Source organism: Homalodisca vitripennis, chromosome 1 (assembly GCF_021130785.1).
Source record: "Homalodisca vitripennis isolate AUS2020 chromosome 1, UT_GWSS_2.1, whole genome shotgun sequence".
In the NCBI taxonomy this organism is placed as follows: domain Eukaryota; kingdom Metazoa; phylum Arthropoda; class Insecta; order Hemiptera; family Cicadellidae; genus Homalodisca; species Homalodisca vitripennis.
In genome coordinates, this window is record NC_060207.1 from 143,602,894 (window position 1) to 143,623,426 (window position 20,533).

A 20,533-nucleotide genomic window follows, 5' to 3' on the forward strand; every position below is an offset into this window, starting at 1 on the left:
TCGTTTGATTCATAAGTGAATGCAGTTATGTTTTGTCTTGGAGTAAAGTAAGAAATGTGTTGACGTAAAACCACCTGTTTTCTAGTTAATCAGCTGGAGCTATATGTAAGTGCTTGTGCCTCGCCCAATGGAATGTAACTTTTAACACTGCAGTACCGTTAGGCGCCAGAAGTTGAATGAACTTTCACCAACTTGAGTAGTTGTTAAACATATTAAGTATTTTTGAAATTGGCTTGCATATCTTTTGTGGGTGCTGTATGTTCATAATTGAAATTGGTTCTTTTTCTATGTCAAGACAGTGTGTCAGTTTGGTATGTATTCTTTTTCAGATGAGAAATGAAATAACCTTGTAATATCAGTTCTAGTAAAATATTTAACTGAATTTTCATTATTATAATTAATCTTATAAATCCTCATCTTAAACTGAAGATCTCACAGTGTGGATAAATATTAAGAACTGTGCACACACAACACAGTTTGTAATTTGTATTTCGAAACATTTTTTTTTTTTTATTGCAGTTTTGCAATTTGAATTATTAATTTAAAAATGCTTGCTTTGGAAGCTCTTATTAATTATGTATGTGTCTATTATGTCCATAACTTACCTAAGTAAACCTACTGTCGGCTTGGTGGTAAAGATATGCTAATATTTTTATCGCTTTGAAACAAATCAATCAGATTTGTTTATGGGTGACTCCAAAAGAGAACAATCAAAGCTATGGTATTCTCTCAGGTTGGTTAGCTGTGCCTATTTATCATCAGTCATCATCTTTACTTTTCAAAGAATCAGGTAAATTTAGTTGATTAGTGAAGAAGGAATCAGAATAAGAGTAAAAATATACCATAGTTACTTTTAATTTAAGCCTAGGAAATAATATAAATTATTTAATTAGATTACTTGGCTTTCAATGCTCTAGACATAAATGTGGGGAAAATCCCATGATGCCATACAGTCTAACTTGTTACACAACATAATCTAAAAGTCCATTTCTTGCCATTTTTAAATTATTACATAATATAGAAAACAAACTTGAAAAACACTTTATGGTCAATTTATATACTGCTAATTGGATGGTGTCTACCAACTGAATATTTTCAGTAAATTGTCAATCTACCCTTTTCATTGTGATGTATAGATATCTTTTAAAAGTGAGAAAACAAAAATTTAGGCACAATAGACATTTTTATTTGCGTGAACTTGTTTTAAATATATAATGAAGGTCTAATGTTAGTTTGAGGTGGCCTATTTAATAAATCATATTCCAATGTAAACAATATAAGAAAGGTATACACTATAAAGTACTAGGATATACATCTTTTAATGATAAAACTGAGTATAAATTTCCATTAAGAATTTGTAATTTCCAATGGAAAAATATTAATTTGATTTTTATATGTATGGAGAGCAGTTAAAAACCCTCAAGAGAGGATTGCCATTTTAAATGGTGGAATGTTTAAGCATCATTTCACAAATAATGTTCTAAAGCACCTTCTCAAAATACCAGAAAAAATAGATCCTTTGGTCCATAAATCCTCTCCAAGTTTACTTTTTGTAATAGGCTTTTTTGCAATAGTTATGTACATTGAATATTAATGATGTGACACAATTCTTTCCAGTTTCTCTATGTTTATGATGATGTATTCTGCTGAATTTTTAATAACATATGCTAATCTGAAGAAATAATTGTTTCATTATTTTCCCAAACAGCTTTGTGACATGAGATTGAAGATCAGATCACCAGTTGTTTTTGTGAGTTTTGTGGTGTTCTGCTGTTTAATTCTTCTTGCCATAAACATTTATGAGCTACAATGGATGAAAACTGAACATATTCGGTACCATCATAATGACAAGGCTAAAATTCAAGAAACTTCTGCTACTGTGACCAATGCACCAGTGTTTCTCGCCTATGGAAAAAATGTAAGATCACGTTAAAAAAATATTTTTTTAAAGATTCTATTAAGTTTTACATAAAATTGCTGAGATTTTAATATGATTATAGTGAAAGATTGGAAGTTTTTACAAGTATTCATTTTCATAGCTAGGATGAAGGTCATAAAAAATTGACTTGATAATTTTGAAAACTAGCTGATTGTTTTGTTCTATGCTTAGCCTACTGTGTTTTGAATGAACAAGGAATATATAAAATAACTATACTATAGGTTCCTTCCTTTAAATATCATGAGCTACTTACATTTACTAGAATGGCTCTTAAATCAGTTATATATCTTAATTTTTGTCTAGTAAATGCTTCTTAAATTTTGAATCTGGCAAAGAGCTGTTTTAAGCAATTCTACTACAAGTATATTAATCAAGCCTTATACCATTAATCCACAAAGAGATACTGTAGCTGAATAAAAAGTTGTCTTATTAGTGAGGTTTCAGCTCACTTATAGAAATATTTATATTTAATTTCAAACCAAATATGGAAGGAATATAACTATATGATTAGGAATATATTAGCCTACTGATAAACATAAACTTAATCTCATTATTTAAACAAAGTGTAATTTGTTAATACCTCCCTCTTAATTTTCTCATGTCATTAAGTTCAAACTTTCTGAAAACTACAGATGATCTGTAACATATCATTGTTTTATTAATTACCTTTTAAACGTTTTGTTTGTGCATTTCATAACCCTTGAGATAGTTAAAAAGTACTATTAATTAAGTTTTAACTAATAATTGTTCTGTATTCTCTGCTATTTTAGATTTGAATATCAAATTACAGTGTTAATTCTATAGAGGTGGAGGTTAAAATACATGTTTATTTATAAGCTAAATAATCACTTATATTTAAATTTAATGCAGGTAGATTCTGGCCACTTGAAGCACGTGTTTGAAATGTTTCAACATTTTGGCTATATCCGAGGATCACTGGAGTTAAGCGATCACTGGGACGTCCTATGGGCTCATGATTACCCGTTCAGAAAACTCTCCACCAAATTGAAAAACCTCAAATCCCACCAGATGGTATGTTTTAAAATCAAAAGAGTGTTCTAAAAACTTTATTTGATTTTTTTAAACCTGACTAATCAATCAGACATTTTAGGTGAACCACTTTCCTGGCTCTGGATTTATTACCAACAAGATGGATTTAGCCGTGTCGAATATTCCACACATCCCCCGGGCTTTCAAGATTCCTCAGCAGACTCAGGAGCTCCTTGACTACGCAAGTACTATAAAAGTTATCATAGATCTGCATCATGATTAACCATAGTTTTTTACTGTAGTTATTGTATCTTAACACATTCGGTGCGACGCGGTCACCGGTGACCGCCACGTGGCGCCACTGGGTAGCGGCGGGGGTCGCCGGCGACCCCGCGCTCTACTGCTTTTTTGCCGTTTCAGTGTGGTGTAGCCAATTGCTAGAGCGGGCTGAAAGTACGCCGCAGTCAATGTGTTAACAGATTTTACTGAACTAATTTAAAATTTAGAATTTTTGTCTTGTGTTCCTCAGGGATCAGTTCTCAGACCAATATTTTTTTTTTGTATAGTGAGGAAATGTTAAGATTTGAAAACAAAATGACTTTTAGTAACCATATCATTACAATGCTATTATTTAACTCTCTGAACCCACAGCATGTGAGCCTACATAACAATAAATATGGATTTTTTGACAACAAACGTCATTATGCACTTTAATTTTTGTTAGAAAAATAGGCATTTATCTTGGGAAAGTTGATATAAAATGCACAAAGGAATATAATTACGTGAATCCTTCATTTTTCAAATTTTGTAATATACAGTACAGTGATGTGTGTCTAATGAAAATGGTTACTATAATGAATAGTTAATTACCACAGATTTTGAAATATTCATTCCATATTGAAGTTAATTATTTAAAACTGTACTTAAAACTAAGAATTATATTTTGATTCCAAGTAAATTTTTTTTTGTTTTTCTCAATTTATTTTTTGAAAGTGTATATCATTGATATTGTTTCTTTGTGAAATATATAATACTACTATCCTCTACTTTATCTGAGATATGCCACATTTTCTATAACAGAGAGTTTGATTTCTGACTTTGCTAGATCTGATAAGTAAACATATCTTTATTACATAAGTTTCTCTTTCAAGTGAAGTTGTCGAATTAAATTAAACCTTTCTGATTCAGATTAAGAAATATCCACATAAGAAGTTTGTTCAGAAAAGCAACGACCATAGAGGCATCAAGATTGAAACTGTGGAAACATTGAATCTTAAGGCTAATGGAAGTTTTCTACAAGAATACATTGACAAGCCATTTCTCGTTGATGGGTACAAGTTCGACATTGGTGTCTATACAATTATTACTTCCATAGACCCTTTGCGAGTGTACATATACAATGGTGATATATTATTCAGGTTAGTTTACCTGCTTATTGTTCCTTTATTAATAGTAAGGAAATTACCTGCTTTTGGTTTCTCTTCAGAGTTTGTTCTTTGGATACAGTCATATTTTCAATATAGGCTTTTCAGAGTAAAGTTTGGGGGTATGATTGTCGCATTGTGAGTGTCATCCTTGGGAGTGTCATCAACTACTCTTCCCTCTTTTCCTCAGTGATATAATATCGGTTTTGAAATTCAATGCTTATCTTTATGCTGATGACAAAATAATTGATATAATATAAGAATCATATAATATTGTATCATTATATATCATAGAATACAGAATACAGAAAGCTTTATTCATGATCATCAAGAACAGAAATAGTTGTCAATCAATAATAAAAATAATAAGTTATGAAACATAACATTGAAAGGAAAGAACAAAAATTAACAACAAAAACATTACAAGTCAGGAGTTGAGAATGTCATAAAAACTCATCGAGACTGTAGATAGAGTTCTTCACCAGCCACTTGTGTAGTCTTCTTTTTAGAGTTTTAGCGTTGCCGGTCTTGATGGCATCAGGTAAGGGAGTTCAGAAGCTTGATTCCAGCAAATGATGGTTTTTTGGTGAAGAGCGTTGTTCTATGAGCTGGTAGACGGTGAGCTTGAGCCTGTCTAGTGTAGTAGTTGTGCACCTCACTGTTTCTCGGGAAGTTTTGCTTGGAAGCATATATGATGACTTCGATGATGTAGATTGAAGTCACAGTGAGAATGTCGAGTTCAGTAAAAAGATTCTCTGCAGCTGTCTCGGGAAGAGAGGTCGGCCATGATTCTTATGGCCCGCTTCTGCAAGATTAGTACCCTCTGGAGATTACCATTTGAAGAACTCCCCCAAAGGATGATTCCATACCGAAGATGGCTCTCAAAGAGAGAGTGGTAGGCTATTTTTAGAGCAGATGTTGTGCCCGTAGCTTTTATCCTTTTGAGAGCAAAGAGAGCAGAGCTGAGCTTTGAGCTAAGGTAATCAATGTGGCAACTCCATGTAAGATTTTGGTCTAATATCATTCCTAAATGTTTTAAGCTCATCCACTTTTTCTAGATCTGGTGGACCTGATATGTGGTCTTTATGTCTGCCTAGTGCAAGGAGTTTTGTTTTGGATGGGTTGAAAACAAGGTCGTTATTTAGGCAATATTGTTGGGGCCATGCTAACAGATATATAACGTGTTGATTTCTAGTGACTCCGCTGTTGAACTGCTGGTGATAAGAGCTGTGTCATCTGCATATGATACAGGATGACTAAAAAGCCTCGAGTGTTTTACCTAGATCACTAGTGAATAAAATGAATAGGACGGGTCCCAACACAGATCCTTGCGGAACTCCTCTTCTAACATACTGTGGAAGTGAATGAAGAGCCTTCGTCAAAGCCCTTAGCTGTGTGTTTCAGCTCAACTATTTGCTGTCGCCCAGAGAGGTAGCTTTCGAACCATTTCAGGGCTATACCGCTGACACCCAAGGTTCTGATTTTGTATAAAATAAGCTTATGAGACAGTGAGTCAAATGCTTTACTCATATCGAGAAAAACAGTTGTTACAGTATTTTCAGACTCAATATTATCAATTATACACTCAATGAGCTCAGCAAGGGCGGGTGGTGATAGTCGATTTGCCCGGGATGAACCCATGTTTGTCCTTTTGGCAGCAGATTGTTACGCTGAAGGTGCTGCTCTAACAGTCTCGAGAGAACTATTTTTCCAAAACTTTTGATACAGTGGGCACAAGGGAGATTGGTCTATAGTTCTTGATGTTGTGCTTACTCCCTTGCTTATGCAGTGGATATACCTTTGACATTTTTAATTTTGAGGGAAATAATCCCTGAGTCAGAGACTTGTTGATTACATCCGTTAAGGGTTGGCAGGTTACAGAGCTGCAATACTTCAGTATTTTTGAAGAAAATGTCATCATAGCCTGAGGAGGAAGAGGATTTTAGAGAATTTATAGTGTTGAATACTTCCTCATTAGATGTAAGATTGAACATGTTAAGTCCTGTTCCTGTGAAGTTTGAACATAAGTTAACGTCTTTGGCGCTAGGAGCATTGTTATGACCGAGAGTTACTTCTGCAATTGTTGTAAAATAGGTATTAAAATGTTCAGCTATGGTTAAAAAATGTCGTCTAGGTTTAGGTGTCATCGTCAGTATTTTTTAATTTCCACGTGGATTCTGAAGCTTCTCTCTTTGGTGCTCTTTTCGCTATTAATGACGCTCCAGACTGCTTTGCTCTTGTTGCTTGCTTCGGCGATGAAGTTGGAGTTTGTTTCCCTTCTAAGACTTTTTAGTTTTAAGTCGTAGGATTTCTTCTTCTGGGCAGCATCCTCTTTAGCTCTCAATTTGTCCACTGGCTAAGTAGCGCTCGTGGGCTTGTATGAAAGACATCCGCAGTATGTTTACTTCAGGGTTGTTAAATTCTTGAGTTCGGTTCCTGGATCTGTTTCTTGATGTTGTATGGGGGCATGTAATGTCTAATGCTGCAGTCAGAGTTCCAATGAAGTTTGAGTAGGCATCCTCTGCACTTGGAGAGGTTGTATACCCGATCCCATGATTGAATTTCAAGAAGCCCCTTTAAATTTGAGATGTTATCTGGACTGAGACGTCTTCCATTTGATGAAGATTGTTTACTTGATGTGGAGGGGAAATCCATGAAGTAAAGTTGGCCGGTGTGGTCTGAGAGCCCGTTTTCAATGATTTCGAAATTGAAGCTATGTGGTGCCAAGTTGGTGCAAAAAACATCAATTGATGTAGCACTTGTAGGGGTTATCCTCGGTAGCAGGTAGGAGGCATCGAGTCAGGTTATACTCAGATAGGGAGGTTGTTTAATTTATTGTTTTCTCTTTCCATCAGTGTGCTGAGCCAGTCAATATTGAGATCACCAACAATGCAAATTGCAGAATTGTTTTATGGGGAGTTCTTCTAGTGACGAGTTTAGTAATTCAGAGCATGATCCAGTGGGCTTCTTGGTGGTCGGGTATACACCCAGAATGTAAACATGATTTTTTTTGTTTATATTGATTTTAAACAGCGGTCATCTCACAAACAAGTTCAATGCTTTTGCTATCAAGATTTACACTTTCCACCTCATTGTCCAGATTAACTCTCTTGAATATTGCAACACCACCTTTTTGGTGGCAATTCCCTACTATATTCTGCAATAAGTACATAGCTAATTAATCAGACATTTTTCAATAAATCAGCACTGAGGCCATGCTCAGTAAGTACAAGTATGTCAGGTTTTGAAAAAGTGTAGGAAGTGGTTTAGTGTGTCAATTTTATTTCGAACTCTGTCAATGTTTTGATGGTAGATTACATATTTTGCTACCTTTTTTTAGATTTTCCTTCCTGTCCATTGTTTTGCAACAGCAATTTAGGTTTTGGGCCTTCGCTTCTCTCTCAACCCTAAAAAAATAGTTGTCTCCACCTGTCATGTCATTAGTATTCAGTTTTTTTTGTTGAGGTGGTTTGGCTGTCTCCCACTGTCATGGCGTTAGTATTCAGTTTTTTTGTTGAGGTGGTTTGACTGTCTCCACTGTCATGGCGTTAGTATTCAGTTTTTTTGTTGAGGTGGTTTGACTGTCTCCACCTGTCATGAAATTGGAATTCAGTTTTTTTGTTGAGGTGGTTTGACTGTTTCCACCTGTCATGAAATTAGAATTCAGTTTTTTTGTTGAGGTGGTTTGACTGTCTCCACCTGTCATGAAATTGGAATTCAGTTTTTTTTGTTGAGGTGGTTTGACTGTCTCCACCTGTCCATGAAATTGGAATTCAGTTTTTTTGTTGAGGTGGTTTGACTGTCTCCACCTGTCATGAATAGTATCATCAATATATATAATATAAGAATGAATGATCATTGATAATTGGTTTGTGTGTGTATATACGTACAGCAAATTTTATTTATAAAGTAGGTTACCTATCTAGTAAAAATGTGTACTACACATTCCTTGAAAACCCTAATTGAACACCAATAACTGAATTTATGATTGTTTTATTTCAGATACTGTCCAGAGAAATACCACCCGTTTGATCCCAAGAATTTAAACAAGTATGTCATAGGAGACGATTACCTGCCAACTTGGGAAGTGCCATCACTGAAGAAGTTATACACTGAATTGGGCTATTCTATGAGAGATTCTTTCAATGCTTACGTCCGTAGTTTAGGTAAGATTAGTATACACAGACTAGACTTTCATCTTCACTAATATCATTCAGTGGTTAGGAGTTGTAAGATTAGTATACACAGACTAGACTTTCATCTTCACTAATATCATTCAGTGGTTAGGAGTTGTAAGATTAGTATACACAGACTAGACTTTCATCTTCACACTTCTAGACTTTCATCTTCACTAATATCATTCAGTGGTTAGGAGTTGTAAGATTAGTATACACAGACTAGACTTTCATCTTCACTAATATCATTCAGTGGTTAGGAGTTGTAAGATTTGTTGATTAAACTATCACTTACATACATTGTGAATAATTTAACCAGAATGCTGAAAGCTGTGATTTTATTACAATCAACTTAAATAGTCCTTTTGAATTTTAAAATCATTTAAATATTTTGAATTTAATCTAAATAGAAGACGAAATACAACTTTATACACCTATGGACTATCTACTTGCGGCTAGCTTCTGTAGATCTACTCCATATGGCGGAGCTGCAATTTTTGTAAGAAGTTCATTTAAATATTCTTTTTCTGTTGTAAATATTGATTCGTTCTGTGAAGAGAAACAATTTGAAGCGGTTTATGATCTCTTTTAGTGTTATTAATTTGTTGATTTTTATCTGTTTTATCGCACACCTGACTCTTGTATTGTAACTTTTACTGATAGATTGTCTCAACTTCTTGAATTTGTCTGCAATAGTCCTAAGTTCTTTAAATATAAGGTCGTTATCGCTGGGGGACATAAATATTGACCCAATAGGAGTACCTTAAAATACAGCTAAGTTTCTTAATGCACTAAAATCTTATGATTGTTTTTGTCTTAATCTGTCTCCCACCAGGCTGGAGTCTTGTCTGGATAATTTCATTTCTAATCTCCACCCTTCTTCATATACATGTAAAACTGTTCAACCTCACATCTCCGATCACCTTGGTTTGTTGTTAAATATTGATTTATCTTATTTGTCACCGTTGTAACCGCTTTACCAGCTGATAAGTGTGAAAAAAATGTGTATAGTTTTAGAGTTTTAAATGATGTTAGTATTAATAGATTTAAGTACAGATTGGGTAACATTGACTGGTCTGAAGTGATAGTTTCAAATGACCTTGAAGTGGCTTTTGATTGTTTTCATGCAGGTTTTCCTTCAACATAATTTTAATGATTGTTGTCCTACTAAAACTAAAGTGGCCAAAAATACTGTAAATAATAATCGCAAACTTAAAAACTGGTATACTCCTGTTTTAAAGCAGATTAGGCTATTTTTAGATATTAGTCATAGTAGATGTAAGAGCAATCCTGCCTTATGTGAAATCCACAGAAGGGTTAAGAAGTTCTATAGGGAACAAATAGATCTAGCTAAGAAAAATGCCAACGATGCTTATATCGTGGAATCACGTAACCTCTGTTAAAGCTGCCTGGAACGTCATTAATCTGGAAACAGGGCGAAAACCTAAGAAAAACTTACAGACAGAGCTTCCTATATCTGCTAGTGATTTCAATGATTTTTTTGTAAATATTTCTAATAATTTAAAAGGTAATAATGCCGTTAACTTGAATTTTAGCTGGTGCCATCGATTATCTTAGAGTCTAGTGTTATAAAGAATCCTCAATTACTGCCATTTAAATGGAATTTTGTGAATTCTGATGATGTTTTTAAAACTATTATTGGGCTCAGTAATTCAAAATCTGAAGATATTTTTGGTCTTTCCAAACTTTGTGTTAAAGAAAATAATAGATGTAATCTTGTATCCCCTCACTTTTCTTATTAATTGGATACTCGCAGTGGTGTTTTCCCACATTGTTTTGAAAACTTACTCTAACTGTGCCTGTATATAAAAAAGGGGATAGATCTAATATTAGTAATTATCGACCTATAGCGCTGGTTCCTGTTGTATCTAAAGTGGTCGAAAGTATCATTAAGTCTCAGATGGAATGTTATTTTGAGCAGAATCATCTGCTATCATCTGCCCAATTTGGTTTTAGAGAAAATCTGTCTACTGTTAAAGCTGTTTGAAAGTGTTGTATCCTTTATCTTGAATAGCTTTGAAAATAGTGAGGAAGCCAGCACTTTATTACTAGATCTAAGCAAAGCTTTCGATACTGTGCCCCATCAGGTATTGCTTGAGAAATTGAGCTACTATGGTTTTGGAGGCAAACGAGTTGTCACTGTTGTCCTCATATCTTTTAGATAGATCCCAGTTGGTCAAAGTTGGTGATCAAAGATCTGATCTTAGAAGGGTTGAAAGTGGGGTTCCCCAGGGTTCTGTCCTGGGTCCCTTTCTGTTTATAGTTTTTATCAACGACCTTCCCAATTTTGTACCTAATAAGAGTGTTCTTTTATGCTGACGACACCACACTAATGTGTTTCTAATAAGCTATCTGACATTAATTCTGTAGTAATAAATTATATGAGGAAAGGTCTTACCTCTGGTTTAATGCCAACTGCCTATATGTTAACGAGGATAAGACGGAGCATATTGTTTTTAGTTTTAAGGAAAATACTCTGACAATAAATCAATAAAGTTACTGGGAATTAATTTAGATTCTAGGCTTACTTGGAGAAGTCATTACTGATGCTCTTTGTTCTTCGCCTGTCTCGAGTAATTTTTTTTACTGAAAAGACTTAAAATTTTGTACTAGCTCTACCATAGTTACTAAGGCATATTTTGCGCTGTTTCATTCCACCTTTTGTATGGTGCCCTACTTTGGGGCAATTCAAAGTGGTGCCAATGAGGTTTTTTTATGTCAAAAGAAGGCCTTACGCACAGTTTTTGATGTCAGTACTAGTGATTCTTGTAGGCCTATTTTTGTAGAACACGGTGTATACTTACTTTGCCGTGTATTTTTTATCTTTCAATGTTTGGTATATGTAAAGGGAAAATCTAGATGTTTTTAACCTGAGAAGTGTCACTCATAATTATAATACAAGGTACCAAGATCTTCTAGATTTAAGATATGTTAGACTCACCAAAACCCAGCAAATGTAATTTGTATATTGGGAAAAAGCTCTTCAATAAGTTACCATTAGGCTGTAGAGATATTACGTGTAAAGTTTTTAAAAATGTTGTTTTAAGATGGCTTAAGAAAAAAGCTTTTTATTCTGTTGATGAGATGTTATCAGGCAGTATTGACATTGTATTTTAATTTAGTTTTTTATGTTTTCTGACATGTACTTATGACCATAAGTGCTAAACCTAGTATTCTAGTATTATCTAATTTCTTTGACTTTGTCATGGCATTGTAATGTGGGACGACAATTAAAATGATTCTTGATTCTTGATTCTTAATCCAAAACGATATAAAAGTATTGTTTGTGTCAGAGTTCTTATTTTTAATAACCATTCTAGTGATAATATTTCTAACATAACAGTTTCCAATTCAAACATTTTTAGATCAGAATTGCTATTCATATATTTGATCTTAAAAATGTCGGAAATTCCCATTAAAAAGAGTGTTTGACAATCCTTATGTTGTTTTTTTCAATTTATAATTAGTCTCAATTTATTCATCAAATATCCTAGTTTAGTGGGGGCTTTTGGGATGGACTATATATTATCTTATGTAATAATGTTAAGTATATGAAATAAAAAATGTTTATGTAAATTTATAAGATAGCAGGAGTTTTATGGAAATTAGCCTTTATTCAGTGATACAAAAAGCAAGTAACTCTACATTTCCAAATATGCAATTTGATCTCTTTCTCAGGTAGATAACTAACCGAAAAAATGACTACCATCTAGGTTATGCCTATATGAGAAATCACAAGAAACATGCTGTATGTCAACTCCATACTTGCTTTTCTAAGACATGTATGTACTTAATAAAACAAAGACCAACTATTATCAACTGAGTTAATAAGTATAGGTTTTAATAGGTCTGCATTCTAACCACTCAAAATTGACTTCTTGCATTAGTGTGTAAGTAAAAATATCGATCAATCAATCAATCAATCCAACAAAGCAAATGTGATTCATTCATTATTAACACAAACTAAAGGAATAGTTCCAGCATTTTAGAAATTTAACTAATAAAGTATCTTTACTCTAGAATAGAAGAGAACACTGAAAATTTCTCTGTTTACAAGGAAAGGACCCGAGCAAAATCTGGCTGCAGGTGGAGGAAGCTATCAGAGCTGTCTGTCTAGCAAAAGAATCAGCTATTTCCAAGGTCCTGTCTACCTTGCCCTCTCATCGCAACTTCTTTGAGATGGTTCGCTTTGATTTTGTTGTCGATGAGAACTTAAATGTCTTCATCATGGAGGTAATTAATTTTACTTCACTAATAGATTAATTAATTATATTACATTATTATTTTTTAAATTTATAACATTTTTTTAAAATAAATAATTATTAACCCTCTAACTGCTGGACAGTTCTCCAAAATGCTAGGCTGTTTCTACAGTTACAGCAAGCAATTTTTTAATTTGTGAAAATATAAAACTGACAATATTAATACACACCATGTGTCATGCAACAGGCTTCACTGGTGTCCCTTATAAAATTTCAAATCCATACCACATTTCATTGTTGAGACGTCCTATGGACAGATAATCATACAGAAAATACATTTTTTTATTTCCCCAGCAGACAAATGAGAATTATGTCAACCTACTAGTATTAGCAGGCTGTAATGACGCTCAGCTAAATTCCATGGATGAACATGCACCATCATAAAACTCATTATTTTTTTATGCAAACTGTAGTCTACAAAATTTTAGGATATTCATCCACATGATACATTTACTGATTAGTTCAAGTTTCATAAAAAGTTCAAATTAATATGAACATTAAGTTTAGCATCATTTCACCTTCCGCTGTTAGATTTCAGGTGAAATGGAGCTGTAAACAATCACATTAAATAAACCCTTCCTAAATTAGCTACATTATGTGTAGTGCTTAAATAATCAAAATTCCTGTGCTAGGAAAATTCCTTTTTAATTTTTGGTAGAGGGTTGTAAAAAAATGCATGACTACATGAACGCTTGGTTTTTTTTTCTTTTTTTTCCCCCTTGGGGCGGCCTACTGCCATGCACTTAAGCCTCAAGGGCTTTTTGCGCACCCCGGAAACACACCATGAGGCCCACCCGTCTACAATTTCAGCAGTTCCACAAACCGCCGAAAACAACCTATCAAGTCCTCCTGGGAAAATTCACCACCCCTGTCCATACTACTGAAGATGGCATACCGCTCCCTTGCTATTGCGGGGCAATCAAAGAGCAGGTGCTCAGCAGTTTCCTCCTGCTCATTACACCTTCTACAGAGCGGATCCTCCTGAAGGATGCTGGATGTTTTGATTGAGCCTTATTCAAGCTCTCATCTGATTTCTGTTTTTTCAAGATTAGTTGTTCACGATCTAAAGTCAGTCATTAGTTGTTCAGCGAACATGCCAACTCTTCATGCTCACAACTTTTGCTACCTGCTCTCTTCCTCAACTCCGAGCTCTTCCTTGCTGTCAAAAACATACTTACGTCCTTGCGCGTTTAAATCGATGGGCATTACACTTTTGTTCACAGAGATACCCTCATGATCAGGAACCCGACGAACAGTCACATTGTTGATTCTGGCAACGGAAGAAATGACTTGATAGCAATCCCAGACAAGTTTGGAGTTAAACACACAAGAGTCCAACGCCTTCAATGCTGCATGGCGATTTGTGCAAATGCTAATGGTCTTACTCCTATACTGCAGACGAGGATTCTCACAAGCACATTCCATAATGGCTGTAACTTCCATCTGAAAGACTATGGGATAAATACCACCAGCTCCCTACATGGTCTCAATTCCGAGGCCTGTGCCACTTTGTTTTAAAGCTGTCCGTAAACCATTCACGCTCCGCTGATGGAAAAGGATTCTTTCCATTCGACCAAGCCTTCCTAGAAGCCTGAAAACTATTTTGACTATATCGAAGTAAAATCTTTGTAGCATCTGATCAAACTGAGTACAAGCAAATGACATTTTATCATGTGGCATAGTATCATATTGAAATGAGTTGTTCTTGAAATACACTCCTTAGCTCACCAGAACTTTTATTATTTGAACACTAATAAGAAACCTAACTTAATAAACAAAAATGTGAATGTATCATGTTAAAAAAAATTTTAATCTGAAGATTTTATAATTTTACAGGAAATATTTTTATATAGACAAGAATGAGGTCTACATGGTACATGTTCAACCATGGAATTTGGCTGAATGTCATTAAAGCCTGTCACTAAGTGACTTAACACACTTTCTCTTTTGTGTGCTGGGAGGATGTAACAATTTCTTTTTTGCATAATATCTGTATTTCTGTCCGCAGGACATCTCATAATATGAAATTCGCCAAAGATCTGAAATTGTGAATGCAACCTCAGCAACGTATGTTATACGATATGTGATACAGCATACTCCTACTTTGTTATTTTAAAGAAGTAAAGTAGGAGATGACAGGGATTATAACACCTACGCACAAGCTACTTGTTTAAATCAGAATGTAGATCTATTCCTTGAATGTGAATAAAGTTTTAACATTTAAATCTGTACATGTAATTGATTACCCCACTCACAGACTTTAAATATGAAACGTTGTGTTATTGCAGGCAAACATGTCTCCAAACCTGTCTTCAGCTCATTTTCTTCCGAATCAGTTACTATATGAACAAGTCCTCTTCAATCTGTTCAATTTGGTGGGACTGGCCAGTAAAATTAAGTAAGTTTATGTGGGTTTTATTTTGTCATAATTAAGTCTTGAATAAGTACGAGAGTGAATTATATAAGGCGGAGGTGGCCAATAAGAACGTGGCAGTATCAGCGGCCGAGTGCACCAGTGCAGTGTGTGTGGGCTGCATGGCACCGCAGTGTCAGTTGTGTCTCTAACATACAATATTATGCTGGGTTGTAGTATAACCAAGGCGGAGGTTGCCACTAAGAATGTGGCAGTATCAGCGGCCGAGTGCACCAGTGCAGTGTGTGTCGGCTGCATGGCACCGCAGTGTCAGTTGTGTCTCTAACATGCAATATTATGCTGGGTTGTAGTATAACCAAGGGGAGGTTGCCACTAAGAATGTGGCAGTATCAGCGGCCGAGTGCACCAGTGCAGTGTGTGTCGGCTGCATGGCACCACAGTGTCAGTTGTGTCTCTAACATGCAATATTATGTTGGGTTGTAGTATAACCAAGGCGGAGGTTGCCACTAAGAACGTGGCAGTATCAGCGGCCGAGTGCACCAGTGCAGTGTGTGTCGGCTGCATGGCACCGCAGTGTCAGTTATGTCTGCCCTGCCTCACACCAGACACTCTCGATACTCTTTATCGGGCCTATAGAGAACACACAAGCCGACATGACTGTCACAGAATCTTCCCCCCTCCCATGGTAGGTCACATGTATCCTGGTAATGGTGTTTTCAGTTGATTCGGTAAATATTTTTAGGTTAAACAAAATATATTTATAGGCTATAAACTTTTATCCATTGTCTAATTGAGAATATTGAGATTTTGAAAATGTGGATGCATGCTTAAAATTTCACGTCATTTAACTATCTCTTAAAGTTAGATACTACGAATTTCTACAAAATCAATTATTTAAGTATGTTTAGAATCAAAATAAAATCTGTTTTTGAAGACAGATTTTAGTAATAAAGAGTCAAAATATAGTGATTTTGATAACAATGTATTATTTGTGATTAAATACCTTACAAACTATTAAAAATTCAAAATATCACCCTTTGTGGGTTAGTAGGAATATTGTGTCAGATAGTGGTAGACTGTATATTAACCAATTTTTCATAATTTGAGATTTTGAGAAAAATGCAAAATTTTAACCTGCAACATTTATTTTATCATATTAATTTATAGTTGTACAGTTTAATTGAAAAATAATACAGAGATTTAAAAAAATTTATAGATTTTATGTTAATAGGTTTTAAAATTTCAGGGAAAATTTTGTTTCATATCTTAGTAAGTTTCATTACGAACTCCATTAGTCGCTCAACAGTCATTGAAACAAATAAGATTTTCTGCCATTTGTGTCATAGGTATTTTTCCTCATGTGATAGTTATGATGTATTTCTTCAATCACAATTTAGAAATTGATAATCATAATGTTTTAAATAATTTCCAGACCAAATGGATAAGCAGAACTTATAGAGAATCAGTGCATTCCAGTCCATGGTTTTTATAATGCTAAATCAAAATTCCAGTTTTTTTACACTGCAGTGACATATTTGTTTTTATAAGTGTTTATTTGCTTTGTAAGTATAATTCAGACAATTATAATTACAGTGGATATAGTCTTAAGCTGACTACATCAATCTTAATGTAATTTTAATGTTGCAGACACAAGAGTCAGCAGAGACTACCGAAGTGAGTGATTTGCTGAGTCCAGAGAATCAGCTGATGGTACGATGGTTCCAAGCTAAATGTAAACAAGACTCATCGTGGTGTTGAAAACCAAATTATTTTACTAAAATCCAAAGATTGATATTTATGATAATTGTCATACAAGGTGTGGCTAGAAAAAGTCCGGATTAGTATTAGTGGATACATAGACCAAATGCAATAAGGCAGAATATTGTACCTCCTCCTCGTGTTTCGTCTGACCACTGTACTTATTTCGCCTGTAGCGGATCATTTTCCGTAACCATGTTCATGTCTTCTGTCGCTTTTTCTTTTTACTGCTTCAGCAGTTTCAAATCTCGTTCCTTTCGAAGCTGACTTGACTTTAGGAATAAAAAGTCACAGGTAGGTGAGTAGGGTGGACGATCTAAAATGGGGATGTTGTGTTTGGCCAAAAACATCTTCACTGACAAAGCTTTGTGAGCTGGAGCATTGTCCTGTTGAAGGATCTGTGACTTACTTTTCAATAATTGTTCAGTTTTCTCTGTACATGCTCAAATAGTAGTCAAGATGCTAATGTAGTAGTTCTGACTAATTATTGGCTATATATTCAAACAAGATCTGTACTTTTCAATGTTGGCATCAGTTTTGATAACAATGGTCTGTCAATGTGTGTGTTGTTACTTGTATTTTTGCTGCCATCTTTAAATCATTTAAACCACTTAAACACTTGTGTTCGTGATGAACACTCATCACTGTTCACTTGTTGTAACATTACAATTGTTTCATTTAGTGTGGGTGGAATAAAAACGGGAGCCAGATGTATGAGGAAGGGTGCGGAGGGGAAGTACGATATTCAGCTTTATTGCGTCCATTCTGTGACTCCGCCAATACTAATCTAGTCATTTTCTAGCCACACCTCATACACATATGTTGTAGCCAGAAAAGTTTAAACAATACTCTTAGTTTAGTTATTAATAATACAGTGTAGACATGATTATTAGATCTCCTTTATAAATGTTTATTATTTTCTAGTGTCGTTGAAAGTAATAATGTTGGAATTGGTTTCAGAGTATTATTAGTGATTAGTTGAATAATAGTTTTTAACATTCATTTTTATTACAATGAGTGCAACAATGAAAACCCTTAAACAAACAAAACTGCATGTACTTAATTTCAAAAATGTGTGTATATTTATATACGAGGGTCGTCCACAAAGTAACCTCCGTTTTGGAATAAAAAAATAAACCAGTTGAGATACAAAAAGTTTATTATATAAATATTACAACTATAGCTTTTCTCTACTGTTCTACATATTCACCATACAAATTCAAGCACTTATCATATCTTTTAACAGTTTTTGAAATTCCGTCTTTAAAAAAATCTGCCGCCTGAGAACGTAGCCAACCTATCACAGCGTTTTGAAGCTCTTCATCACTCGCAAACCTCCGAGATGCAAGCCACCGCTTCATGTACGGGAAAAGATGGAAATCACTGGGAGCCAAGTCCGGGCTGTAGGGGGGGTGGTCAAAAACGTCCCATTTGAACTTTTCCAAAAGTTCTGTTGTTCTTTGAGCTGTATGAGGGCGGGCGTTGTCATGGACAAACACAACACCAGTTGTCAGAAGACCACGACGCTTGTTTTGAATCGCTCGTCGTAGCCGTTTTAAGGTTTCACAGTAAGCTGCAGCTGTAATGGTCGTACCACGTTCCATAAATTCAACGAGCAAGATGCCCTTAGCATCCCAAAAAACTGTAGCCATCAATTTTCTCGCTGAAAAAGATTGGCGAGCTTTCTTTGGCTCGCTTGGCGAAGCAGTATGACCCCATTGCATTGACTGTTGTTTTGTTTCGGCATTCACATAGGCTACCCAAGTCTCATCTCCTGTAACGATCCTGTTCAAAAATGTTTCTCCTTCAACGTCATACCGAGTAAGAAAGTCTATGGCAGAACTCATTCTTTTCATTTTGTGATCATCGGTGAGCACTTTTGGAATCCAACGAGCACAAAACTTGTGATAGCCTAGTTTTTCTGTCACTATCTCATGCACAAGACTTCGAGAAATTTCAGGAAAATGATCTGAAAGTTCAGAGATTGTGAAGCGACGGTTCTCGCGAATTTTCTCATCCACTTTGTTTACCAAATCATCACTGACGAGAGATGGCCTACCACTCCGGTCTTCATCGTGAATGTTCGTTCTTCCATTTTTAAAAAAACGAACCCATTGACGGACTACACCTTCCCTCATAATGTTTGGGCCATACACCGCACTCAATTCACGATGAATTTCAGCTGCTGTGTAACTTTTCGACCACAGAAATCTTATTACACCACGCACTTCACACTTGGCGGGATTTTCTATCACAGCGCTCATGTTTTTACGTTGTAACAAAAGAACGCGCGATCGCACGATGCTCTCCCTTGCACAGCTAGAAGCGTACTGAACGGCTGCGCACGCCGATGTGAGAATGGCGGCGCTACCCCTACTACTTATCGCGCTACGCCCAAGCGGCGGTTACTTTATGGACGACCCTCGTATATCTAAGGCACATGAACTATATATATATATCTGAAAATGTCATAACATTCAGATTTGGTATATATTAGGGATGGGTCGATTACAATACTCAATTCGGCTGTTTTTACTTTATTCCAATGCTAACATTTCTAAAGATTTTATAACAAAATAATGAATTAAATTAACAGAAGTGCTAAATACACGCTTGGCAAGTCAAGACTTCACAATATTATGACTAATGATGTGTCGGGGCTGAACTTTCAATCCTCCAAATAAGTCTAGTCGCGGCTGACAGCTGATTGCCAGTATGAAAATTATCGATTGCTAAAATGTTTAAAGTTTGTTATTGACAATAGAAGGTTTGAAAGGTCAATAGGACTTCGGACATTTGCCATTGTTGTGTGTCACAAAATGTATAACATATATAGTTGTTTAATACATTAATAACATATAATAATGGCAAATGCCCAAAATCCTATTATCCTTACTAAGATGTTTTATTATCATAATTTCTGTATGAGAAATGTAGTAGATAGTAATAAAAATAATTACTGTAGTTTTTAAAATAATATATTGCTCACAGCTTGTATATTAAACATTTATGATTATGTATTGCTGCGAGTCTTGCATCTATTTGCAGATCGATAGTATTCAAATTGGCGATTGCTGTAACTTGTTTTGTTGTATTATGTATATGAAAGCAAATAGATAGGTAACCAAATTAACAAAAATTATAGTTTTGTAAATAATATTAGCTGGCAGTTCCTATTTCTTATGTCTGCCTATTCATACATCACTGTGCGCCTGCTGTATCTATTCAAGCAGATGTCTGCTGCTCAGTGATAAACAACAGATATTCGTTAATTTTTTTTACTTCATAATCTGTGTAGTTGTTTAAATATGTTATATATGAATGTATGTAATATCTTAAATTATTTTATCATGACTAAGGGAATTTCAAATATTTGGCTGATCGCCCCTATTAGTGAAATGTGCTTTAATATCAACAAAACCATTTAGTGTATTGTATCCTTAGTTACAAATAATGAAGGAATCCGTATCGAATTCAGAATTGAGAATTTTGGTAACGGTATCAGAATAACATTTTTTATCAGCCCATCCCTATGAAATAAATAAAAACTTCACTATTCCAAAATTTATATTAATTCCAAACTTATATAT

The 20,533-nt window shown here is 34.9% G+C and overlaps 1 protein-coding gene across 1 annotated transcript; it reads left to right on the forward strand.

Moving 5' to 3' along the window:
• Positions 1-111: 111 nt before the first annotated feature.
• LOC124372722 (probable tubulin polyglutamylase ttll-15) lies at positions 112-17,999 on the forward strand. Its single transcript, XM_046831134.1, has 10 exons — positions 112-311; positions 1,709-1,918; positions 2,810-2,971; positions 3,051-3,185; positions 4,139-4,347; positions 8,356-8,519; positions 12,607-12,782; positions 15,100-15,209; positions 15,669-15,870; positions 16,833-17,999. Exons 1-10 carry the CDS (start codon positions 258-260, stop codon positions 16,941-16,943), a joined length of 1,533 nt encoding a protein of 510 aa, XP_046687090.1. The 5' UTR covers positions 112-257; the 3' UTR covers positions 16,944-17,999.
• Positions 18,000-20,533: the final 2,534 nt, after the last annotated feature.